At 34.9% G+C, this 27027-nt stretch overlaps 1 protein-coding gene and 2 non-coding genes across 4 annotated transcripts in view; all 3 read right to left on the minus strand.

The window, feature by feature from the left end:
• LOC117575639 (uncharacterized) overlaps positions 1-22906 on the minus strand; it is a 41649-nt gene extending 18743 nt beyond the window's left edge. The window contains exons 1-3 of one of the 2 annotated variants that reach the window (XM_034259930.2): positions 22790-22906; positions 22140-22563; positions 160-336 (exon numbers count right to left, since the gene is read on the minus strand). In XM_034259930.2, coding sequence (XP_034115821.1) covers positions 160-336; positions 22140-22230 — 268 coding nt within the window. In that variant the 5' untranslated portion in view covers positions 22231-22563; positions 22790-22906. The remainder of the gene's footprint in view (positions 1-159; positions 337-22139; positions 22564-22789) is intronic. The other variant, XM_034259922.2, reaches the window with a different exon arrangement.
• Positions 22907-24304: 1398 nt separating this feature from the next.
• On the minus strand, positions 24305-24376 carry Trnaa-cgc (transfer RNA alanine (anticodon CGC)). The gene has a single exon. It is a non-coding gene; the product is annotated as a tRNA-Ala (tRNA).
• Positions 24377-24577: 201 nt separating this feature from the next.
• Trnaa-ugc (transfer RNA alanine (anticodon UGC)) lies at positions 24578-24649 on the minus strand. The gene has a single exon. It is a non-coding gene; the product is annotated as a tRNA-Ala (tRNA).
• Positions 24650-27027: the final 2378 nt, after the last annotated feature.

The following is a 27027-nucleotide window of genomic DNA, read 5'->3' on the forward strand; positions in this document are numbered from 1 at the left end:
GAGAGAGAGATGGAGAGAGAGAGACAGTTGCTAATTGATGGCGAGCAAAACCAAACTGAAACTTGTTAACCGCATTCCGCATTCCGCAATGTGTATGATGTGTGTAAATATGCAAGTGGCATTTATGAGTCTCTGTTATGTTGTGTTGTCGTTACTTACCACAGAATGGAATGCCCTCTGGCACCCATTGCCCCTTGTCGCACACTCGTCTGGCCGGTCCGAGCAGCTCGAAGCCCCGCTCACAGCTGTAGGAGGCGACGGTGCCCTGCGTTAGATTCGCGCTCGAGAAGACGACGCTGCTGTGCGCCGGTGAACCAGGAAAACTGCAAGCTCCATCTGTACGAAGAGAGAGAAAGAGAGAGAGAAACACATAATCAGTAAAGAAAGATAAAACAAAATTAGCCAAGTTTTAACATATTTTTGGAGAAATTTCACATTCAAATTAAGCATTTATTTATGCGCAGCCACAACTCGTTGTCTACCACATTAAAAATTCATCAATTAAACAAAAGACGCAGAAAGCAGAAGAAGAAACGTTCTTAACTCTTGCTGCTGATTAATAAAGCCGTTCTTGGCTCTTTTTTTTTTTGGTTGACCAAGTTATTAAATTGCCGCGCTGATTGATTTCTTAATTCATGCTCAAAACTTCAGCTGAAACTCCCCAAAAAAAAACATGTAAAAGAAATCTTAATTAATTTCCAAAAACAAAACAAAAGAAAACAATTCGTAATCGCAGGTTTGGGTCACGATTTGTGTTTTCGCTAACGAACTAAACTGACTTTGCAGACTTTAGAGGGAAGCTGTTAAAAAAAACTTATTTAAGAATGCAAATTATTATCTTTTAAGCTTTGTAAATATTGTGGCATTCTACTTCATTTGCTTATTTAGAAGTATTTGGGAACAATTTTGTAATATGGATTATTAAATTATTTTTTGACATGTTTATAAATTGCTTTTTTATCTGAAATACTGACTATTCTTTATATTTTGTATGAAAAGTGCAACTTTGTTATATTATATACTGAATATGTACTGAATGTACTGAAAATATACTGAATATATACCGAACATGCTCAATATATACTGAATGTATTCTGAATATATACTCAATGTACACCAAATATACTGAATATGTACTGAATATATTGAAAATACTCTGAACATATACTAAATATGTTGAATATATACTTAATATATACTCAATACACACCGAATATACTGAATATTTACTGCATTTGGTATTTGAGTTCAACACAATTAATTTTATGAATCAATCAAATAAAATACAAGTATTCTGAATACACTGAATATATATTGAATATATACTAAATATTTTCGGCATTTTGCCTTCAAATTTTCCACAATCTTTAGACATACAAATAAAATACATTTTGTATCTACTATATATTAAATGTTGCGAACAAAATTAAGATTTCTTTCTATTATGAAGTGTATTTATGTATGTAGTTCATATTAAACTATTAAATGTAATTTTTTAAATAAATTAATTTATTATTTTTTATCAATAAATGCATTTTGCATATGATGAGCAAACAAACTAAAAGAAAATTCTTAAGTGGCATATTTAATACTTATTGAAAGAATCCTGCCTAAAAGTTAATATACAAATATGAATTAGTTTTTTAAGATTTATTTGCAGTCAGTTTAAATACTATTTTTTGAGCAAATAGTAAATAAAATTTATAAATAAAACGAGTGCATTTTTTGTGCCTGCGTTTATGAAAAACTTTTGATCGGCTAAAGTCATTTTATATGATCATGCCTCAAGAGAAATGCCAAGATGCCGTTACACAAATTCACAGATCACACACAGATCCTGGGTTACGGCATCGCCGCCTCTGTCGACATTTTGTCGGCCAAAAGCAACCTGTCAAATTCCCAAACTAGCTGGCTAGCTGGCTAACTGGGCAATGGCTTTTGGCCACAGAGTTGACTTGGAGTTTTGAGTTTCAGTTTGAGTTTGAGTTTGAGTTAAGCTGAGCCATGGCTTCGTCGACTGGCAATTAAGCAAGTTCCGTTCCAGTTTGCATCGTTAGCTGGACTTGCCGGTGAATTGTTGGTGGTTGTTGGTTGTTGCTGGTGGTTGTTGGTGCTCACTTGTTGTTGGCGTCAACAAAACGCCTCAAAAATGCCAACAATTCACGTATTCAGCATTGCAAAATGTTCTCAGCTCGTTGTTGTTGTCGTTGTTGTTGTTGCTGTTGTTGTCAATGCAAAGCGTGAGAAAATAGCTACAACAACAGCAAGCAACACCAGCGGCGGCAACTGTCAAGCACAACAGCAACAGCAACAATAAAAAGACCATCAATTTAACTGGCATTTTTCCATGCTCTGTCCAAGCGGAGTCCATACAAATTTATGATGCAATTTGCAAGCGAAATAAATGATCAAAAACAGCACAAAACAAAGATGAGAGGAATTTTAAGAGCATTCAAATAAAATAGTTGTGAATTTAACATATCAAAAACTAATATCTAATAAATTCAATACTTTGCTATTCGACAGTTTGTCATGCTTAAAGATGACGCATCTTTCTAATAGTTCTAAAATTAGTTTTCAAAACGATCGTTTATAGCGGTACTCTGATGTCATTTAAAATCATTTGAATATAATTGTCTCTATCATCTCTGGCTTTTGCATGAATTTTAGCATTTCTAACTTTTGTTGTGTTAAGCAGCACAAATAATCAACAATAACAAATAGTGAAGTATACAAAAAGATGACTATAATAAATTATATAAAACGTATTTCAAATATTAATAATATATATAGAAATTAGTTGTTGTTGGCCATTTAAAAGCAAACACAACACCATAAATTAGGTTCTAAATTCAGAGAAAAAGAAGTCCAACAAGAATAAAGTTCTTGAATTTGAGATCTTTTTGAACTTTAAAGAATATTTTGTAATCTAAAAACGAGATGATTCAAGATTTTGTAAAGTTCCTAAATCAATATTTCAATGCGGTATGATTCTTAAAATATACCAAGGGAATATACCGCAAAAATATTAGATTGACGGCAAAAGTAACTGTGGTATATTTTTGTATTATTGCGGTATATTAATTTGATATATTTTAATAATAATATCGCACTGTTTTGATTTTATACAGACTTAAATTTTTCGAACGTACTCGACTGTGAAATACCCGCTTCCCATATTGAATAATAGAAAACGAGTGTGGTATTATTCTTAAAATATACCAACTAAAATACGAAAATACCAAATAAAAATACGAAAATATACCATATGCTTTAATTGATGGCATTCAAAATATATCAGATTGACAGCAAAAGTAACTGTGGTATATAAATAATACCGAGCATACTCGACTGCAGCTTTCCTACTTATTTTTATTATATTTTAAACTTTTTTGTGTAAATAGTAAGTACTTGCTCAGTTCATAAATAATAAAAATTTGCTTAATTTGATATCTTTTGAGCTGTTTCCCAAGTGCTTTTTAACCATTTACAAGACTCATTTAAAAATCCATTATGCCTGTATTATTTCTTCACTTCTCACACAACTGAGCATAATTCGAATTTGCAATTATATGTTTTTGCAAAATGTTGTGCATAGAACTCTCAAATCTCAGTTCTCAGTTCTCATCGGTTTGAATTTGAATTCTTGCAAAAATGAAAAAAAAAGATGCCAAGTACAATTTTTGTACTTTTGTTAGGGCATTAAAAGGTCGTCGTTAGATGGCCAAAGTGGCAATTACGCCTTTGTGTCGTGATGAATGACGCATGTGGCAACGCGAAGTTGTTGTTGTTGTTGCTGTTGCTGCTGCTGTCTAGCTGCCATGTATTCGCATATAGTATCTTAATACGAGTATCTTTTGCATCTATCAGATACATCAGCAAGCAGTAAAAAAAATCAAATGTATGGCAGTTGTTGTTGCTGCTGTTGCTGCTGTGATTACATTTTCAATTTAGTTAGTTTCCCAGGCGCATTTGCATGAGAGAATCAAGAATCGAGAATCGAGAATCGAGCGACTGCAACTGCGAGGCATCAAATCGAATGATGATGAGATTTGAATAGTTAATCACTGACCATTGGCCACTGGGCAGAAGTCGCCGTAGAAGCAGCAACAGCAACAACAGCAGCCGCAGTTAATCGTTTGTGTTGCATGTGGCATGTTGCATGTGTTGCTCCAAATCTGTGGCAGAATTCCTAAGCTTAACTTATTCTCATTGACGTTCTAAGCGCAGTGTTCATGTGGTTGCTGCTGCTTGTTGCTTGTTGGTGTTGTTGTCTGCCATGTTTCATGTTGCTGGCAGAGATCATTAGACAGCACAGCAGTCAGTCAGTTAGTCAGTCATTCAGTTAGTCAGTCATTCAGTTCGTCATTCATTTGAGCAGCATCGCTGCTTTTGACCAATGCAACTTTCCACGCAGCTGCAACCATTTGCTGGTTGCTCGCTTGCTTTGGCTTATACAATCGCAATTTCATCATAACGGTACGCTCTTTAGCCACAAATCAAATTAGTTCAGTCAAATTCAGAAATTTATTAAGTTGTACAAGAAAGAGAGAGAGAGAGAGAGAGAAGTTGAGCAGCAGCAGATGAAGAAATCAAGTTCATGAAAATTTTCAATTTCAATTTCAGTTCAGACGCTGTCAAAGACTCGTGTTTTTTTCTCGTTTTTTTTTTTTTTTGGTGGCAACTCCCACGCTGTGCGCTGAAACGAGCCCACAAAAATGGCCAAGAAGCAGCAGCAAAAGGTAAAAGAAGAAGAGCAGCAGCAACGATGAAAAAAAAAAGGTTGCCCCAAAAGGCGGCCAGCCATGGAAATTGTCTGCGGGCTGCCAAAGTTGCAAAGGTAGTAGGTAGCTCGCTACGTGTGTGTGTGTGTTGCATGTATTGTTGTTGCTGTTGTTGCTTTTGTTGTTGTTGTTACTTCCACTTGGTTTGGGGCGTGCAACGTTTTGTTTGCTTTGCTTTCATTTGCTTTCTACGTGCGCGAACTTAGTGAAAGTGATACCCAGCACACACACACACACACACACACACGCATACAGCACACACACTCACACACTCAAGCAGTGACAACAACAGCAATTTGTACGAACAAGAAACGAAAAACAACTGAGCAACTGAACAACTGAACAACTTTATGCTTTGTGTGTGCGCCGTAAAAATCATCCAATAATAATAATAAATTATAATAATAACAGTTATAATTTTCAACTTGGACATGGCATGCACAATTGCTGTTTTGTTGTTGCCCGCTCCTTTTGTTGTAACAAATTGGCCATCAACGCCTCGTCCATTGCGGCAACAATATCGAATTGTTTGCGCTGACCACGAATGGAGCGCGGGGGGAAGAGAGAAGAGAGAGAAAAGGCAACAAGTAAGAAAGCTAAGAGTGGAGTGTGCTCGACTGTGAGATACCAAATAATAATATACCAAATAAATATACTAAAAGTATACGAAAACTATATTTGTTAAATATATTCAAAATGAAGTATTTTTTATTAAATTATACCAAATTAATATACAACAAAAATACTAAAAATATACCGAAAGCTATAGTTGGTATGTTGATGAGGTACTCGCTCATACAGCACTGCGGTATTAAAATATACCAAATTAATATACCGCAAAAATACTAAAATATATCAAAGATTACATTTTGTATATTGACATTTAACCACATTTGAAATATACCGCAAAAGACAAAATACTAAAAATATACCAACGGTTATATTTGGTATATTAATATAGTACTACGTACAAAATATACTAGATTATCAAGCGAGTTGCTTCGGTGCCACAAAGTCAAAATACCCTTCTACCCTACGGGTAAGGGGTATAAAAAAATAGACAAACAAAAAGCGAAAGCTTTTGTCTGACGTCCACAAGGCAGGTCAACAAGGCCAAAGCAAGAAAGAGAGAGAGAAAAACAAAGATTGATAAGGGCAGCTGGAAAGGGAGAGAGAGAGAGAAGGAGAGAGGGGAAGTATGCTTGCCTTTTTGGCCAAATGCGAATGCGAACGCAGGTGAAATGTTAATTGCATGTGAATTGATTGCGACGCGCTAATCACTCAATTAGTGTCTCTCTCTCTCTCTCTCTCTCTTTCTCTCGCTCGCTTCGAACTAGTTCAATGAACTGTGAACCTCATTTTTGTTCGCACTTTGCGCTAAACTGACACAATTGATGCACATTAGCTCAACGAGAGAAGAAAGTTCAAATGCAGCGACCGACAAACATACAAAAATATCATCGATCAATATTAATATTGGTATTTTATGATCATACTTAAGTTGGTCACACTTAATCATGTGCCGGTTTCGTCTCGGAAATCATTTAAATATTGAATATAAAAAATAAAATGCAAAAAAATCAAATAAAATCTTATTAGTTACATAAATAGCTAGCAACACAAATCAATTAAAAACTGAAATAATCAAAAGAAATGATCTTAGCTTAGGTAGAGTTAGGATTAAGCTTCTAAAGACAGTTGCTAACAAAATGAAATTACTAAAATAGTTCTAATGGAAATTTGAAAATCAAAATTCGAAAATTTGGAATATATTCGAATATACTAAATATTGCTTTCGGTATATTTTTGTCTTATTGTCAGCACATTAAATTGGCATATTTTGAAATTAATAATATATTCGACTATTGTACAAGTATTATATCGATATACCAAATATAGCATTTGGTATATTTTTAGTATTTTTGTAAGTGCATATTTTAAGAATAATACTTCACTGTTTTGCTTTTATTGCCCAAAAATACTTTATCGATGTACCAATTATAGCCCTCGGTATATTTGCAGTAGTTTTATATACCAAATATAGTCTTCAGTATATCTTAGTATTTTTGTTAGTACATTATCTTGGCGTATTTCATTATTACTTAAATGTTTCTTTATTTATTATAATTTCTTTATTTATATAGCCCAAAATATAAGCCAAAGTCTTTTTGGCTTTTACAGCAACTGCAACTAATTTGGCTACTCAATAAAAAACAAGTGCAAGCACATTTTAATTGTGTAAAGTTGCTGCATGATTTCAAAGAATTCCTTGAGCTTATATAAATGCATTTTTAACTGGAATTTAAGCAAAAGACTTGGCTCAACTTTAATAAGCAGTTGTTTGCCTGGCATTGTTGTGGTTGTTGTTGTTGCTGTTGGCTGTTGGCTGTTGTTGACTGTTGCAACTGCAGTTTGGCCACTTGTTGTCATAAGTAAGCTGTGTTTGGCCATTGCACAGCACTTTCTACTTTCTGGCCCAAGCCCAAGACGGAGACAGAGACAGAGACAGAGATAGAGAGTTAAATAGGCAATTCACAATTGCATTCGCATGGCGACAACAATTTGCGTATGGCGGTTAATTTCATTTTAAATGCACAACAATGCGAGAGAAATGCACTCTTAATTGTCTGAGAAGAAGATGTAAGACGAAGAGAAGGAGAAGGTAGGAAGAAGAGAGGGAAAGAAGAAAGGGGAAAGACTCTCTTTGAGTAGCTGTAAATGGGCCTCGACCAATGTCGTGTGAATTTGTCAGCTTGCGTTTTGAGGGTCTCACTACCGAGCTAATTAGAGAAGAAGATTGAGGCATCAAGATAGTCAAGCAGATATTAGGCTCAAATTTCAGTAGATGTAAAGTAAGAGGGGAGAAGAGAAGTGGGAAGAAGTGTAATGTAGTTGGCGTCATGCGCTGATTGCTCAACGCCCACGCTTCGGCAACTGTTGCTGCTGCTGCTGTTGCTGCTGCTGTGGTATTCAGCTCTTCCTCTTCCTCTGCCATTCCCTTTCTTCAATTACGAAATTGAAAAGTGCAAGTGCGCCACAAATGGGATGGCAACACAAACATTTGCCTTTACCTCAACTTCAGCTTCAACTGCTGCCTGATGACCCAATTGTGATAGTTCGAGGCGAGTGAAAAGCGCAGCGTGTCCAAAAAAAAAAAAAACAAAAAAAAGCAAAAAGCGAAGCAATGCAAAGCAAAGCGCCCATTAAGAAAAGGTTTTCCCTTTTCTTTCTTTGCTTTTCACTCCACACACACACACACACACATACAGTCAGCGAGGCAAAGAGATGGAGAGATGGTCTAGGGGACAATCTCGGTCTAGTCGAGAAAAGCCGCAATGATTCATGGGTCAACTAATTTTCGTTAGTTTCGTGCTGAGACGCAACAAATCGCTGTAAGTAAGAGTGCAATGACCACCACATACCCTGTACTTGCGATAGCGTGGAGTTTGCCCAGTTGACTGTCACTTAATTTATACGAATTTGTATAGAGAGTGATTGAAAAGTTGATTGAAAATTTTGATAAGATTAACAACATTACTCTTATTTTTTTCGAAAATCGATTAATATCTTCTTAAATCTTAATTTAAGAACTTTTCGATCTTGCAAAAAATACTGAAACAAGATTTTGCGTCTCAAATTTTCTTTTAAGATTAAAAAGATCTCAAATTGAAGAATTTTGTTCATGTTTCTAAAAATGTTGGAATTCTCTTCCGTTTTGATCTTGATTTAAGAATAAACCTTCTTAGTTTAGTGTCGACATTATATAATCTTGAATCTGTATACAGCTATTAAAATTCCAAATAAAGTTCATACAAATTTTATTAAAAAACGACTCAAGATTGATTGCACTAAGAATTTGCTAAATTGTAAACATTAGTTTTTGGAATATTTATGACATTATTTACAACTAATAAATCAAAACATAAATGAATTTTAAATTCAAATATATTTTTTACATTTTTCTACTCTTCCGCTGCTTTCTCCTTACTTTTTTGTTCTTTAATTATTCTTCATATATATTTTCCTATTCTTATGCATTTTTTTCTACTTCTTTCTTGTACGTCAAATATTTATATTATAAGTATATTATTTTTTAAATTTTCTCAACTTCTTTGTTGCACTTAAATTATTGATATTAAAAATATGTATATGTTTTTTTACTATTTTGAAATTTTCTCAACTTCTTTGTTGCACTTCAAGCTACCCACTTGAGTTTGTGCGTTTAGTTACAGGGTGTAGGAAAAAAACAATTTCTAAAGCTGCCGCTGTCTTTGTTCGGCTTCTCAGCGCTGCTCTCCCGCTGCTTTTGTCAAATAAGAAACGGTTTAAACCGTTAGCCTATCAGCGCTCATAATGCTCATAATGATGACGCTGCTCGTCGTTCTTGCTGTTGTTGTTGTTGCTGTTGTAGCTGCTGTTGTTGCCGTTTGAGGCTGATTGGTTTTGGATTTACATAAATTGGCGCGTTGCTTCACTTGGCCGGTTTTTGAGAATTTCATTTTAAGCCGCAGCAACTTCTTGAGGCAGACGCTGCCTGACCCAGTTAGCAGCTGCCACGTTGCTGTTGTTGTTGGTTGCTGGTTGCTAGTTGTTGGTTGCTAGTTGTTGTGCAGTTCTTGTTGCTGGCGGGCAAAAAATTAGTGGCAGCTCGTTAAAAGTGATTTCGCAAGTGACTTTGCAATGGATGCGCCCGCCTTGTTGTACAACAACAACAAAAAAAATTGCTAGTTAGCAGCAGAGCCAGCAAGTTCGTTGCCTAAGTCTTTTGATTTGTACTTCCGCTCAAGTTCATTGTAGTTGTTGCTGCTTGCAGAATTGAGACATCAGCAACATGTTGTTGTTGTTGTTGCTTGTTTGCTGTTGATTGTTGTTTAGTTGTCGATGTCCAGCTAAAAGCTGTTAAGCGTATTAAATCAACATGCGCTGACTTGTCTTGACTTGTCTTTTGACTTGGCTTTTATGTAACGGTAAGTAGCAGCAACAGCAACAGCAACACCGACAGCAACGCAGACAATAATAAATTTTCTAGCTCTAAACAGTTACATAAAACGATGACAAGCTTGCTCCAGACATAGACATAGAATCAACAGCAGCAACCAGCAACAACAGCAACCACTAAGCAACAACAATAATAATAATCAGCACAGCCAAGCAACATCTTTCAAGTCATTGGGTCTCAAGCACACAAGTGCTGACAAGGTCTCTGAGAATCGGCGAGAGAATCAGAATCACAGAATCACAGAATCAGAATCAGAATCAGACAAGACAAGCGCAAGTCTCTTCCATATAACAGGTTCGATAAGATTTTTGCGGCACTTTGTTTTTTGCTGCTGTTGCGGCTGCAAAGGAAATGCTTGCCCGCTAAACCAAAGCAAGGCCAAGCAACGGCAACTTGCGACAGCAGCAGCAGCAGCATCCAATAGCAATCGACGACATTGACCAAGCAACAAACGATGCTGCTGCTGCTGTTGCTGCTGTGGAGTTGTTGTTTGCCAGTTGACCGCATTCCGCGACGAGACAACAAATCAATGTGCAAGCGCAGAAAGAAAGGTGTTGCCAGCCAACAGCAGCAGCAACAGTTGGTCCTGCTAGACATAAACTGGGTCAAGACGAGCCCAAATGCAGCGAGAACAACAACAGCAACAGCAGCAGCAACTATAGCTGCAACAACAACAACAATTACAGCAGCAGCAGCAACTTTGGCCACAATAACAACCACAGCTACAGAAGCAACAGCAGCAACAACTATAGCTGCAATAACAATCACAACTACAACAGCAACCACAGCAGCAACAGCCACTGCGAAACACCTGCAACAACCGGGGGCAAGCTTTGGCTTTGGCTTTGACTGACTTTGCGGCTCGTGCGCTCTGTGTGTGTGTGTGTGTGTGTGTGTGGTTGTGTGTGTGTTGGTTGCGAGAAGCGTTCTCATTGCAGTCGCTAATTTTGTGTGTGTGTTGCTGCCATTTTTTTTTTTTTGTTTTTTGTTTTTTTCGTTTTGCATTTATTTTTGGTTTGTGCCTAATTTGTTGCACACGCTGCCAAGAATTTTTCCACATTTTTGTTGCTGCCGCTTTTTATGGCATTTTTGTGGTTGCGCAGAATTTTTCGTGTGGTTGTTGTTGTTTTCTTCTTTTTATTTGCTTAATCGTTTTTAATGGGACAGGGCGCAAAAAACGCATTAAAAATTATGCTTGACAAAATGATGACGAAAGAGAAAAATGGACGGGGAATTTAAATAAATCAAAAGTGCTTCTAGCTGTTGCTGTTGCTGTTGTTGCGTGCCTTTCTCCAAAGACAAAGTTCAAGAAATGTGTTGTCAACGCGTCGCTATGCAAATGAAGAGTAGCAGCAACAACAACAACGCTCAACCTTTGCTTAGAGAGAGAGAAAATTAGAAGCAGTTTAGCAGTCAGTGGGCAGCTCAACGCTTTTATTATGGAAAATTTCACTTTAGTAACATTTTTGTTGCCCATTATTATTGTTGTTCTCGTGCTGCTGTTGCTGCTGTTGCTGTTGTGTTGTTGCTAGCGTGCCTGGATTATAAAATATGCTGCTTTAACTTCTTTGCTGCTGCTGCTTCTTTTGTTGCTGTTGTGCTGCTTGCTGCTTGCTGGCATTCCAATTGCTCGATATTTACCGCTAGACAGTTGCCGCTGGCCACAACAGCAGCAGCAACATTATGAAATCAACTTGATATAGAGCTTGTTGTTGTTGTTGTTGTTGGTGGCTGGACAACGGTGCAACAAGCAACAATTGGCCATATGTGCGGCAAGTGTTGCTGCTGCTGTTGCTGCTGCTTATTGATTGGAAGTGCAGCGTCATCATCAGCGCACACTTCCGATTGTTTGGGATTAGCCAAGTCGAGAGAGTCAATGAACTCCTTGTGTGTGTGTGTGTGTGTGTGTGTTAGCATGATTATCATAATGATAATGATAATGTTCGATGATTTGCTTTTGGCTTTTCGCTTTGCTAATGATCATTTGTTTGGCTTCGCCAAGCAGCAACAACTCGCAAGTTGCAAGTTGCAAGTCCATGTCCGCAATTAGCTGCAGCTCAAACCAACAACAAACAACGTCCAAAGCAAAAAAAAAGGCAACGTCCTAGGCGCCCGTAATCTATGGCAAATTGTTATTGTTATTGCCAAGCGCGTTCTTTATTTTCGCCTGACTTCCACACAAAAAAACAAAAACAACAAAAAAAACACTTAACAGCTGTGGACGAAGCTGAGCTGTAGGCTCAAAAAACAAATGGGCTTGGCTTTCACCCACATGAGCAACATTCTTCTGTCTTTTGTCTGTCTCTCTCTCTCTTTCTGCCATGTGGGCGTCTCTTCTATTTTGCCTTTACACTTGGCGCAATCTTTGTCGTCTTTCTTTTTTTTTTTGCGCTACCTGTCGCCGTCCTGTCCACGTGAAAGTTGCTGCCAAAGCGTAATCTAAACTTAACTCTCTCGACTTGTCTGCGCGATCTCGTTTTATATGCTACATATAACGTAATACGATATACGATGATATTCCCCCAGTGACCTTATTGGTTGCCAGCTTCCCCAACTCTGCAACAAGAACATCAACGTGATACTTGGCACACTTGCCACACTTGATGGCTCTTGCTCTCTACTTGCCACATCAAATGTGTCATCAAGCACAAGAGGCAATCATGATTTTCAAAGTTCAACAAGATCTGAGCAAGATTTCTTTAGATTAGCAGGGAGAGAGAGAGATATTTTCGATTTTAGATTAACTGAAAATACCAAAGTAGATTAATCTCCGAATTATATCAAATGAATACCAAAAAATACTAAAATATACTGTATACTATATTTGGTATATCAATATACTATTAACTGAAATAAACCAAAGTAAATTCATCCCATAAAGATATTTTCTATTCTACAATTATACCTAATGAATATACCAAAAAATACTGAAATATACTGAACACTATATTTGGTATATCAATATACTATTACGTACAAAATGAATTCTAAGAAAAATGTATACATTTATACCAAATTAGTATACTAAAAATACTGAAATATGCTAAAAGCCTATTATTGGTATATCAATATACTATTTGGGTACAAAGTATACCAAAATCAAAACTGAAATCAATCAAATTACATTAATCCCGAAAATAATATACCAAAAAATACTAAAATATACTACAATAAACCAAAGTAAATTCATTCCATAAAGATATTTTCTATTCTATAATTATACCTAATGAATATACTAAAAGAAATACTGAAATATACCGAACACTATATTTGGTATATCAATATACTATGACGTACAAAATGAATTCTAAGAAAAATGTATACATTTATACCAAATTAGTATACTAAAAATACTCAAATATGCTAAAAGCCTATTATTGGTATATCAATATACTATTTGGGTACAAAGTATACCAAAATCAAAACTGAAATCAATCAAATTAGATTAATCCCGAAAATAATATACCAAAAATATACCAAAAAATTATATATGGTATATCAATACACTACTTCGTATAAAATATACCAAAAAAACAAATATATTTGAGAAAGATATGCTAGACTAACCAAGAAAAATATATATCCAAAATTAATCTTAACTGAAACAGAAAAGATTATCATCTCATATAATATAAAAGATATGATTTCTTACAAAATATTTGAGAAAGATTTTCAAGATTATCGCGAAAAGATTGAAAAACTTGAAACACGAGTCGGATATTATACGAGAAAGATTTCTTCGAATATCTGAGTATGATTTTTGACAATGTACTGAAAATCAAACTGAAATCTTCTTTTCCTTTCTTATAATATTTTTCTACCCTAAAAGACTTCAAAATTTGTAGATTTAAAGCAAATTAATGTTCAGCTTTTGAGCTGTAGAAAAAGTGCATTAAATAAAGTATTTTCAATGCTTCTTAAAAATAGAGATAAGCAAATTTCCAAGTGTGCATTTTATATTCCAAAAGAGGATTGCATTTTATATTCAATAAAAGAATTCCACTACAAAAGCAAAATGTGATATGACCGAGTTCACGATTTCAATTTCGAGTTCAAATTGTTATAACAGTTAAACAATGAATTCTGCCGCTTTGAGATTTAATCGCAAAGTGAACTGTTATTTATGTCAATGTTAAAATATCGTGAGCGTATCGAATAAAGCCCTAATGAGTTGAGCTCTTTAAATAGCGATATTTCATTTTGGTAAGCGGGGGGAAAGGGGGGAAAACTGAACTAACAACAAGTTGTTAGCTTTGCGCTTAGCTTTTTTTTTTTATGTTTTTGTGGCGCATTTGGCAGTCAATTTTTAAGGCAATTGCAACAGAGAGCAAAAACCAAAAAAAAAAAAAAGCAATAGCAAAATCATTTTGTGGGCCAGTGACGAAACGCACAACACACACACTCACACATAGACTAATATCACGCACACACAAGCGTTTAAAGTTATTAACAAAGGCAATTATTTATAACAATTTCGATGGAGTTTGCTCTGTGGCATTGATGTTTGGCTGGCTGGCTGGCAAAACGAGTCGTGAATCAGGTGGCTGCCAATTGTTGCCAGCAATTTCAAAATGGCAACAGCAGAAATTACAACAACAACAACAACAGCAGCAGCCAGGTGGCAACAACAACAACAACAACAGCGAACAATAAATGAGCAACGCGTCGCACATTCATTATAATTAATTAAATTAAAAAGCGCATAAATTCTGTCGTCCACCTATTTTTTTTTCTGTTTTCTTTCCTTTTCAGTTGTCATTTAAATGCGCTACTAATAGCAAACAATTTCATTTATTTATTAGACGTTAGTTTCACTTTCCGAGCATTTCACTGCGACACACATTACAAATTTCTCACACACACACACACACACACAGCACCTGGCAAACGAATGACTTAGGCAACAAACGCGAAAGTTATCAAAAGCCCACCTGCCTCTGTCTCTCTCTTTCCCTCTCTCTACCTCTGTTGAACTGCAGCCGACAGTAATTCCAATAATGAGAATCTCATACAAATAAGCTGCACCCAAAAAAAAAATATATATATATATATGTACATATATACATAAACAAATCAAGCATAGAAATTGCTCATTGAACGCTTTTGAATCCATATGTGGGTTGCGCTTCTCTGAGTAATTTTTTTTCGCTTTGCCATTGTTTGCGCCTTTTGTTGTTGTTGATAGTTCAAAACTTTCGCAGTTCATCCCACTCTGACTAATCTCTGAGAATCTTAACAGCACAAATAAATATTGCATCATCTGAGCAAATAAAACCGATGTCAAGTACCCAAGAAGCAGCTTTCTCTGTAATTTACATATTTGCCAAAAAAAAAAAATAAAATAATGTCAGCCAACAGCTGCTGTAAGGCCCTCAGCTTTTCTAGTTTCGAAATTGTGATTGTGAGAGAGTATTTTTGAAGAGAATTTTTAATACAATTTTGTATACTTATATTTAGTAGTAAAGTTTGCTAATCTCTAAAAATTTAATTTCTAAAGAGAGGTTTTTCTAAAGTTTTCTATATTCAGTAATAAAATTTCACAATCTAAAAATTGATTTATTCTTTTGATTCCTAAAGTTAAAGTTTTGATTCTTAAAGTATTTTTGAAGAGAAGTTTTAATATTTTCTAATCTAGAAATTGATTTACTATTTATATTTAAATACTCAGTTAACGCACTAAATTTATAAAAATATAAAAAAATTATTCAATTAATTCAAGAGTGCTTATTAAATGTTAATATTCATATTAAATAAAACTTTATAAATTTAATGGAATTTATTCTTTTTTTCTTATGTCAAATTTATAATTTCATGTTTCATTGTAATTGGAAAACCTTATTTTATTTTTTATCAATTTGTATTGACATAGAAAATAAAAAAAATTTATACCAATTTCAACGAAATTTATTTAATTTCAATTGTTCCAAACTTTTTCAACAGCAACAAAATCTTCATAATATTTGCTTATACTTTAACAGAAATAAGAGGCCAATTATTCTTCACTTTTTAATGCATTTCTTCACTAATGATGTCAAGTGTCTACACTAAACCAGAAGAACTTCTAATTGGGGCCAATTAGCAGTTAATCGAGCTACTTAATTCGAGCACATAACATTCGATATCATTTCAGCAATAAAAGTGTCATCAATAACCAGAATTCGACTCGCTTTTGATCTCAATTTATGCGTGTCTTTGCCAAGAATTTCCATGTTCGCTATCAGATTTCGCGCCTCATCTAGGCTAGGCTAAAAAGAGCATTTCACTAATCCCAATCCCAATCCCAATCCTAATTCCAATTTCAGTGCCAATTGCAGAGCGAGTTCTGCTCTAACGGTTGCATGCATTCAAGTTACAGTTGCAGTCGAGATCTATTTTTATACTCGGATTCGAGTAGGAGTTGCTTGGCTTCACAATCTGGTATATTTTGTAGGCTATGGTATAACATATATTGTACTCGATGGTATACTTTAAATGTAGTATTGATATAACAAATTTATAGCGTTTGGCATATTTTTAGAATTTGGTTCAGTATATTAATTTGGTATTTTTTTTATAAATATTGTTTTGTGATGTAAATTGTTATTTTTTTGTAGTCGGGACTGTGTTGCATTGCAGGACAATCTGGTATATTTTCTACGCTATGGTATATTTTGAACACTATGGTATATTTAGAATGTAGTATATTGGTATATTGTATATATCAATGGTATATTTGGAATAAATATACATACTTGCAAATATAGTCTTTGGTATATTTCGGTATTTATGCAGTATATTAATTTGGTATAATTTTGGTATATGTGTATATGATATATTTTATACTAGATGGTATAATTTGAATGAAGTGCTATTTTTCATATTTTAGTATTTTTTCAGTATACTAATTCGGTATATTTTTGGTATGTTGGTATAAGGTATATTTTGAAATCGATGGCATATTTTGAATGTAATAATATATCTCTATATTTTAGTATATTTTCAGTATATTAATTTGGTATATTGGTATATAATATATTTTGTGCTCAATGGTATATTCTTAATGTTATAATATATCTTTTTATTTTAGTATATTTTCAGTATATTAATTTGGTATGTTTATGTTTTTATTCTAAATAGTTTGCAGATACCTTCGACTGTAGCTTTCTGACTTGTTCTTTTCAATCTTTTGTGGTTAGTCGTACTTTATAACAAAGATCTTGAATAAAATGCACTGAAGTTAATTTCTATCAATCATGAACAGTATTTTGTGTGTGTTTTGGGGCAACTGGCAAGGCCATTTTGACAAAACGCAGCTCAGCTTGCGCAAGCTGTTCACTGGCTCATTTCCATTTTAATGCCGCACTCCACACATACACACACTTCCACTCCCTCAACATTGGAGACTCGACTCCTACGTGCCAAGCACTTGATGAAGATTGCACCTCAAAAGCAAGAGAGAGAAACAAAAAAGAAAAACAAACTCGAAATTGCGTAAAAATGTGAGGCCAAACATATTATTGAAGGGGCATTCGAGTGGTGACAAATTGCGCAAAACTTTGTGACATTTGCCCTCCCCCCCAAACACAGAAAAAACCAAAAAAAAAAAAAATGTACATACTCTTCGTTGATTATCGCACAGCAATCAAATTCATTAAATCGACTTTATCGCTGCGATTGCGGCAATAATCTCATCATAATTAAAGTCACTTGATGTTTGCTTTTGGGATTATGTATTCTGACTTTAATGGGATTTAGGCAAAGCCGTAAAAAGTGTCGCCTCCCACGCTACGCTATAAAAGAGCTTTGATAATCAATAAAGTGTTGCATCATTTAGTTAAATGACTAACGATTCTGAGAGTTTCCTCAGTCTGTGACAATAAAAAAGTAAAAGTCAAGTCTTGTTATGGTTTTTCTTTTTTTTTTCTCTCTCTTGTTGTGTCTAGTGAAGTGCGTGATTTAGCCGCCCACAAAGCAGGCAGAGGCAGGCAAATCAGTTGGTGGCTTCCTCAATGTGGATTTCCTTGTTTCTATTATATAAGGGCAGCTGCGACTTGTTTTTGGGATTTGCCCAATGCAAACCGCAAACACAGAGAGAGAGAAAAACAAGCAGCGAAAAATGTTTGCACGCATGCGCGCACAGTGTGCCACGCCCCCAAAAAAACTATCTCTCAGGCATTGTGTGTGGTTTACTGTGGTTGCAGCAACATCAACAACAGCAGCAAATGAGCCAAGCAAAAAGCCAACGACATGGGCATCATAATAGCAAGATACAAACTCGAAACTCGAAAGTTATGTATCTCATAGATACGAGCATCTTTTGCGGATAGTTATGCTTGATTTTTTTTCGCATTGCAATTAAACGCCGTGCTTCCGCAATGCGCCACAGCGTGCATTAGCCCAACGACGACGACGATAATGATCATGAATGAACAACACAAGCAGCATCATTATCATTAAACAACAACAAACATTAGATATGCACATGAATGCTATAGAATTTCACTTATGAAAAGCAAAATGAGCAAAAGAAAGCGCTTCTCGCTTCTCATTATTATTACTCAATCAACATTTATTTCAAACAACAACAACAACATTATTATAATTGCAACTTAACTATAGAATTTGATTTTCAATGCAAACGAAAGTTTGCTTTAATTATTACTTCATCTGTTTTTTTTTTTTTAACAACATTATTATAATTGCAATGGAGCAGCAGACTTTTAAACATGATTTCTAATGCAAATGAAAATGATTTATTTATCATAAAATTTACTGTTCATTATTCATAAATATCAAAGAGAATTTCTACATAACTTGTAGCTTCAAGAGTTTCTGTTATTATCTAAATGTTATTCTGGAAAATATATTAATCATTATTTAAATTATAATATAATATAATAATATCTAATGTGAAAAGCAAAAGTCAAGTTCTTTACTTGTAATTTTTACTCAATAAATGAATTTCAATAAATTTTAAGTATATTTGCTTTGGCTGACAATGTGGTATATTTTTAATGTATATCAATATACCAAACTTAGCTTTTTGGTATAGTATAAGTATTTTAAAGTCGACAATCTGGTATATTTTGAATAAAGAACTAGACCAATATACCAAGTATAACCTTTGGTATAACTTTAGTTTCTTAACGGTATATTAATTTGGTATATTTTACAGTTCTGATTTTAGCATAATCAACTGTATTTTTTTTTTACTTGTTAGTCGATGTATTTGATAACAAAAGAAAGTCTTTTAATTATAGTTATTACTTAATATATTATATATTAGCTGTTTATTTTTCAATGCTGCAATTAAACTACAGAATTTCTACATAATTTGTATAAATTTTAAAATGTTTCTCAATATTTATGGGCTATTAATAATTCATAAAAATACCATTATATTTGTAATTCAACTAAAGAATTTCTAATTAGTTAGCAGCTCATTTCTTGAATGCAAAAGAAAGTCTTGTATTTTAACATTACACATTAGTCAATAAACATTGTTGAGCACAACACATTATTATTATGATTATTATCATAACTCGAACTCAACTAAAGTTGAGCATCATCAAATAAAGATACAAAAAGAAAGGAAAAAACTTGCTTGGTAATGCGCATAAAACTGTTCATGAAAATATTAATGAACTGTCAACAACGACAACAATTGCCACGTTTGGACTACACATAAATTTCGGGATGGCTCAACAACGATCATTACGATATATATACATATATATAAGACTATAAGACAACGTAATGCTCATTATGAGAGAAGTGTTGCTGGCCCACAATTTGCCAGCATTGTCACCATTTCTCCAACTCGTTGTTTGCATTGCACTTTTACTTTTCTTATTGTCAACACTATGAAATACAATTGTGAAAATACATATACAAATACAACTACATATACAATATATATTAAAAACTTTCCCATTTGTCCGAGAGACAGCAAGCAACGCAAAAAAACACAAAATAAATAAATAAAAATACCAACTTAACTTCAACACGTTGTGAAATTTTTGTTCGTAGTTGCCAAGAGACGATCGTAAATTTTATTTTAATTTCTTAGACAATTTCTTTAGTCTCTGGAAAGTGTCTTTAGCTAGGGTTTTCCTGCTTGTTGTTTTTGATTTGTAATTTAAATTAATGTTTTTTCTTTTCGGGTTTTCTTTTATACATTCCCACAAACAGAAAAATATGCGTTTGCCTAACGGTGCAACGCATCTTCTCTGATAAGGCGACGCATCTCCCAAAAGAAGATACGGGCCCCCAAAAAAAAATAAAAGAAGACGACAAAAATTGAAGAATTGCTGTTTCATCAAGAAACGAATTGAGTCGTAACTCTGTCGAAGCAGAAGAAACAAAAGCTTCACATTGGCTAACAGTAAAAGTGACCGAGGCGAAACAAAAAAAAAATAAAAACAGTCAACCTCTCGGTTGTTCTGTTCTCTGTGTTCTTTTGTTCTCAAGTTCAAGGCATTGTTTGTGTGTTGTCTTCTTCATTGTGAACCTGCTTTGTTGTAACTGTAACCCAATCTTGCTGCACGTGGCAGCAACACTCGGTTTGGTAATTGGAGACAAGAACGGCACAACAGGTTGCTTTGGTTGCTGCTCTGGTTACTCGCCGCTGGCAGGTGACGTTGCCACGTGCAGCAGCAACAGCAACAGCAGCCAACAAGTTTGTTGCCTAAGTCTTTTGTGTGATTGTGTGACACATTTGGCGCTCACATTTGCTGGCGCTATTTTTGCTTGCTGACCCAAACAAACATCCGTTTCCTGCGGTCAACATTCGCTCGCTGACCACGCCCATCAGCTGACCAACACCGCCCAACGGCTCACATGTAAACAAGTTGTACAGTAAGGATTACCACAAAAAGAAAAGAAATAGTTATTGAACTCTTTTAAAACGCTATGTTGGAAATTGCAAATTGTTGAAATTATAATTATCGATTTTTTGAAATAGCTAAAATAGTCGATGTCTTATTTGAAGTTCTTTCTTTTATGCTTAGGATGTGTTGAAACCAATCAAAAACAAGTAAGAAAGCTTCACTGTGAGGTACTCATATAAAATATACCAAAAGCCATATTGGGTATATCGATATATTACTCAAAATATACCAAATTGTCAGCCAAAGCAGCTAAATCTTGTAGTGAGTAAGCGTTTCTTAAATTTTAATATGATCAGAATAAAAAATACTTTACTTATCAAAAATTCGACACTTTAATACTACAAATAATTTGTATAGAATAGAGAGTACGACCATTTCAGAAATTTGCTGTGTTCTTTTCTTGATAGTTTTTGAAACCTATTTCCAATCAAAAACTTAATGTTGATGCTCAAAAAAAAAGTTGAACTAAACATGTAATTAATTTGAAAATTATTCATTGTACTCCAGAAATAGAATTGAGTAAGTATGAAGTAAAATACCAAAATAGTTAAAGTGTATTTCTTTTTTTTTTAAATCAGTTTGAAGTTTTCTTCATATGCAATATAAAAATGCAATTTTTTAGTTTAAATTTAGGCAACTAATATTTATTTGATGCGATTAAAGTTTTCTTTATATATACTATATAAAAATGCTGAATTATAGCCTACATATTGAATTCTAAGTTGCCAAAAAAAAAGGGAAAAACAAAAATAATTTAAGCAATCAAAGTTTTCTTTCCACAGTGTTGACGGCAAGGTCGCTTAGGGCGCCTTAGGCGATGTTTACTGTATGCGAGTGCTTACGGTATATACACATACACATGCGTACACACTCATGCATATGCATATGAGAATTGTTGTCAGTTGTGTTAATGGATCGACCGTTCGTTCGTTCGTTCGTTCGTTCCTTCGCTTGTTCGTTCGTTCGTTCGTTCGGTTTGTCGCGCGTATCCCACGAAACAATTAACGAGCACAAAAGCTGACCGATATAAACGGCGAGCGGGCAACAACAGCAACAACAAGAACCAGAGCAAAGCTGACCAGTTGCCGGCACTTGACTTGAAGCTGGACTTTTAGCTGTTGTTGTTGTTGTTGGTGGTGTTTGCTTTATGAACGTGGGAAAAAGCGCATAAGCTGCGCGTTTGCTTTTGTTTTAAAGAGAACCGGAAATCAAAAAATTGAAAGAAAAAAATACGAGCGACAAAAATTGTATGCAAAAATTTCAAAAGGTGCGCCCCGAAAAAAAAAAGAAGCAGACAACAGCAACAACAACAACAACAACGACAATAACAAGAGTCAAATGGGTGATGAATAAAGTAAAGTAAACAGCGCAGACAAAAAACCGAGAGAAAATTTGTTTGCTTTGCTGTTGTTGTTGTTGGTGGTTGTTTTTGCTCGTTTCATGTGCTTTTTCGTCTTTAGTCTTTCGTCTTTCGCTTGACACACTCACCTATATTCTGCGCCTGCGCTTGTGCTTGCGCTGCTGACGCCAACAGCAGCAACAGCAGCAGCGTCGACAGCGGCGACTGCGTGCGTTGCATTTTGTCGCTCACTCGCAACGTCCTCAATGTGCGTTTGTCTCTGTGTGTGTGTGTGTGTTTGTTGGATTTTTGTTGCTGATCTCTTCAGCTTCAGCTGCTTACTTATTTTTTTTTCTTAATTTCTTTTTCGCTTTTCTTGTTTGTTTTGTTTTTTTTTAATTTGGTTGGTTTTTGTTTCTCAGAATTTGCAATTTGTTTTCACACTTCCTTCTTTGCTTGGTTTCTTTTCGTTTTTCGTTTTTCTTCTTTTTTTGTTGTTTACACGTTTGTTAATGAGCAAAAGTAATGAATGTGTTTTTCTTAGATTTCCACATGCCCACAGAAACAAAAAAACTGTGAAACAAATACAATAACAATAACAAAAATAAATAAACCAGTACGGAAATTCAAAAAAAGTTTGTGTCAGGATTAAAGCGCGCACAATAACAAAAATTATAAAAAAAAAATTTAATTTACAAAAAACAAAAATAAATGCTAAACAACTTGAGTAATTATTTCGCTATATATTTGTTTTTTTTTTATAACTTTTGCACATATAAATCGCGCACTATGCGCGTACCGTTATTCGCCGTTAGAAATTAAAACAGAAACGCAAAAAAAAATAAAGTAGATAAGCATCCAAACTCAACGCGCCGCGATGCGCACAACTCCGTTCGCTTTGCGTTCAGCACGGCAACTGAATTGTGAATTCGTTCGCCAAGTCGAGCTTAAGGCGATGCCAACTACGACGACGAAAGACGAAGACGAAGACGAAGCTCTCTCTCTCTCGACACGACACGAAACGAAACGAAACGAAGACGCGACGCACGCGCACTCAAAACAAAAAAAAAAAAGTTCCGTCAAGAGGTTTCTTTCACTTTTCACGTAATCACAGAGAGCATGCGCATTAGCTCTCTCTCTCTCTCTCGTTCTCTTTCTCTTTTGCTGCTCTCGTTGTAGCAGCTGTTATTATATATGTATTTGTTTTTTTTTTTTTGGGGGACTTTAAAACGAACCGTCGTCTTGTGCAGCTTGAAAGCAACTGAAAGTTTGCGTCGTTGCGTTGTGCGTCTTGTAAGCTGTTCGACTGCATGCGTGCTCTGCCGACGTCGCCGTCGCAGTCGCCGTCGCAGCTGCGAGCACTTGCTGCGCTTTTGGCAAGTGCCAAAGCTCTTAAGCCGAAGCTTAGGGCTTTTGCGTTGCGTTGCTCTGCTGAGCTGAGCTGAGCTGCGCTGCGCTGCGTTCGCCTATCGATCAATGGCAAATTGTTGTTTGTTGTTGTTGCTATGGTTGCTGCTGGACAAGAAAGTTTTGTGCGCTGCTGCCACAAAACGGTAATAACAACTAATACAGGTTATGCAACTGTGGCAACTGTGGCAAGCTGGCATGCTGCACACGCTGCACCAAATTGCAGTCGCAGCACAAATAATTCTTCTGGCTTTTTGGCTCGCTGCTCGCTGGCATCTTGGACATTCATTGCCACACAAACAACGATGCCCCGTTGCACACAGGCATATTTGCATGCCACAAAACACACAGCCAGCAAACAAAGTAAGCCAAATGGTCAGCAAATTGGAGCAGACATCGGGAGCAAACAGTTTGCCACAGCAGCCACAATCCCGCTTGATTGTTCATCTCCTCTTCTTCCGCTCTTCATGAGTTTTTTTTTTTTGTTGGACAGTCAACGCACAATTTGTGTGACACATGTGGGCCAAATGCAAAGCGAAGGCCCCAAAAGAATATGCTAAGCACACACACACACACACACACACACACACAGAGTTTTGTGACATCTGTGATTCCGATTCAAGTTCCTAGCAACATGTCCAAAACAAGTTAAACAACTGCGAGACTCAATTTTTGGTCTATGCGTCTGCTTCTTCTTATACTTCTTTGGCTTCTTGACGATCCTTTTAAGGCAAGAATTTACGGCGATGTAAAGCCCTCCATTAAAGTGCTTGCTCAAACGATTTATCGAAAATCGCAGCACAAATTAGTTGTGTAAACTGTATAAATAAATCAATTTTCTACATTTGCAGTAAAAGAAAGGAATATTTAAAATATTTATGGAAATAAATAGAAAAAATATTCCTTATGGAGACGCCGGGAATTGAACCCGGGGCATCTCGCATGCGAAGCGAGCGCTCTACCACTGAGCTACGTCCCCACCCCTAAAATAATTAGTAATTTATTAGTACTTTAATTGAGCAAAGAATTACATGAATGTAATTAAAAAAAAAAAAACAAAGTTCAATAATATATTGAACGAAAAAAATTCCTTTAACACAAGATTATCTCTAGTAAATTGAACCAATTTGACATCATATTAATATTAATTAATGTAAATTTGATGGAAAAAAGTGACACCTGGAGACGCCGGGAATTGAACCCGGGACATCTCGCATGCAAAGCGAGCGCTCTACCCCTGAGCTACGTCCCCCTCAAGGACAAATCTTCAGCGAGTTCGACGCGAATCAAAATATAGCTTTAAAGCTTTACTGACATTTGAATAAATGTATAATTTTTCATTTTAATAAATATATTAGATGAAATTCATATATTTATTATGTTTATTATTTATTTATATTAGATAATAATTAATTATTAAATACAATTCAAGACAAAACTATGGAAAGAGTCATAACACTCGATTTTTTGGGAAAGAATGATTCTATGTGGAACAGATCAAAATTAAAGACAAACTAAGGTGAAGGAGCCATAATATAAGATTTTTTGGGGGAAAAAATACTTGAGTTACTATCTCAACAGATCAAAATTAAAGGCCAACTATGTGAAGACCCATAATAATAGATTTTTCGGGGAATACAAATACGTTAGTTTTGACAACAGTAAAGAAAATTCTAAAGAAAATTTCCTTGTTATTTAAAAAGAATTTCTAAATATAAAATAAAAATAATGGTTGAAATTTTATTAGCACACAAAATACTTTAGTCTTAACAACAGTAAAGTAAAGTTGATAGATTATTAACTAAAGTGATATAAATAAAATATATTTGTTATTTAAGAGCATTTCTATTTAAAAAATAAAAATAATAGTAGAAATTTGAGTAGCACAGAAACTACTTTAGTTTTGACAACCGTAAAGTTAAGTTCATAGATTATTAAATGAAATAAAGTACTGTTAATTATAGAGTAGATCTAAGTAGAAAATAAAAATAATAGTAGAAATTAAAAGTAAAGTGAAATAAAGTTGATGGATGATTAAATGAAATAAAGTGTTATACAAAACTTTTATGGTATTTATGGAATTGTCCTATAAAGAATATTAAAATAATACTAGAAATTTTATTATCACAAAAAATACGTTTGAATTGACAACCGTAATTTAAATTTAATAGATTAGTAAATTAAAAAAAGTTGCTGTCTACAAAATTGATTTATTACTCCTAGAGTAGTTTTAAAATGAAAATAAAAATAATAGTAGACAATTTATTAGCACACAAAATTCGTTAGTTTTGATAACTATAAAGTAAAGAATAGATTCTTACATTTTATAAAGTGCTGTTAAGAAAACTTCTTTGCTATTATTATTATAAAGTAGTTCTAAATAGAAAATTAAAATAATCGTAGAAATTTTATTAGGTCTGCATCTGCTTTCAGATCTTGCGATTGAGTTATTGCAAAAGTGGAATTGTTCTAGACTATCGAGAGCATTACGACGATGACGATGACGATGACTATGACGATGATCGTTTGGTTACAGCTCTGTGAGTCTGCTAAACGTTGTCTTCGTTGTTGTTGCTCTTCTCATTGATGTCGCTGTTGGTGATGTGCTTTACTTAGCCCGAGCTCTTGGGGGAATTGCTTTAGCGAATTGTCGTCACATTTTTGCGTGCTGTTTGTGCTTTTAACCCAGTTTAAAAATGCTGCAGCAGCAACAAAGAAAAACACACAAAAACACACACAAAAAAAAAAAAAAAAAACAATGACAACGTTGCCGCAAGTGATGACAGCGCGCAGAGCAACAACAACAACAACGACAACATTGATTGCAACATTTTGTTGGCCAGCAGCCACTCATCAAGTTGTCCCAACTGTCAATAGAATTGGGCGCAGTCGCAGATGCAGACGCAGCAGCTGCTCCACTTCGTTTCAACTGTTTCAAACCTTCTTCTTCTTCTTCTGCTTCTTCTTAAGTGCACATGTGGCGCCACCTGTCGCACAACAGCTTGAGGTTCTGAGTTCTGACCGGCACATTAATTAGCAACTTGATTCTAACTAGAGCTCAATTAAGTCTTCCATACAAATCATTTTGTAATGGCAATGTTTCTTTTCCCATCGTTCCTCGCCTTGGACACTATTTTTTTTGGCGCTAGCTCTTCAACTTGCATTAAAATTGTTTCTTCTCTAAAGCGGTTTCATTCCGATAATTCCACATTTCAATTCCGAATGTTTCCATTCCGTTTTTAAACATTTTTTAATGGTGTTTCAATTCCGTTTGTTCCAAAGTTATATAACTACCTAATTTAATGCTGAACTGCCTCAACTAGCAATAATTTTTATGGAAATGTTTCATTTCCCATCGTTCCTTGTCGTGGGCAATATTTTTGGTGCCAACTATTTAACATCTGTTGTTTTTGAAATCTTCAACACTGACAATAGACAACAGCTGTTCCATTCCCATAATTCCACATTGCAATTCCGAATGTTTCTGTTTCGTTTTTAAACATTTTTCAATTGTGTTTCAATTCCGTTTGTTCCAAAGTTATATAACTACCTAATTTAATGCTGGACTATGTAGTTTTAAAAATGTGTTTCAATTCCAACTGTTCCAACTCCCGCAAATAGCAATAATTT

This window comes from Drosophila albomicans, chromosome X, assembly GCF_009650485.2.
Source record: "Drosophila albomicans strain 15112-1751.03 chromosome X, ASM965048v2, whole genome shotgun sequence".
NCBI classification, from domain to species: domain Eukaryota; kingdom Metazoa; phylum Arthropoda; class Insecta; order Diptera; family Drosophilidae; genus Drosophila; species Drosophila albomicans.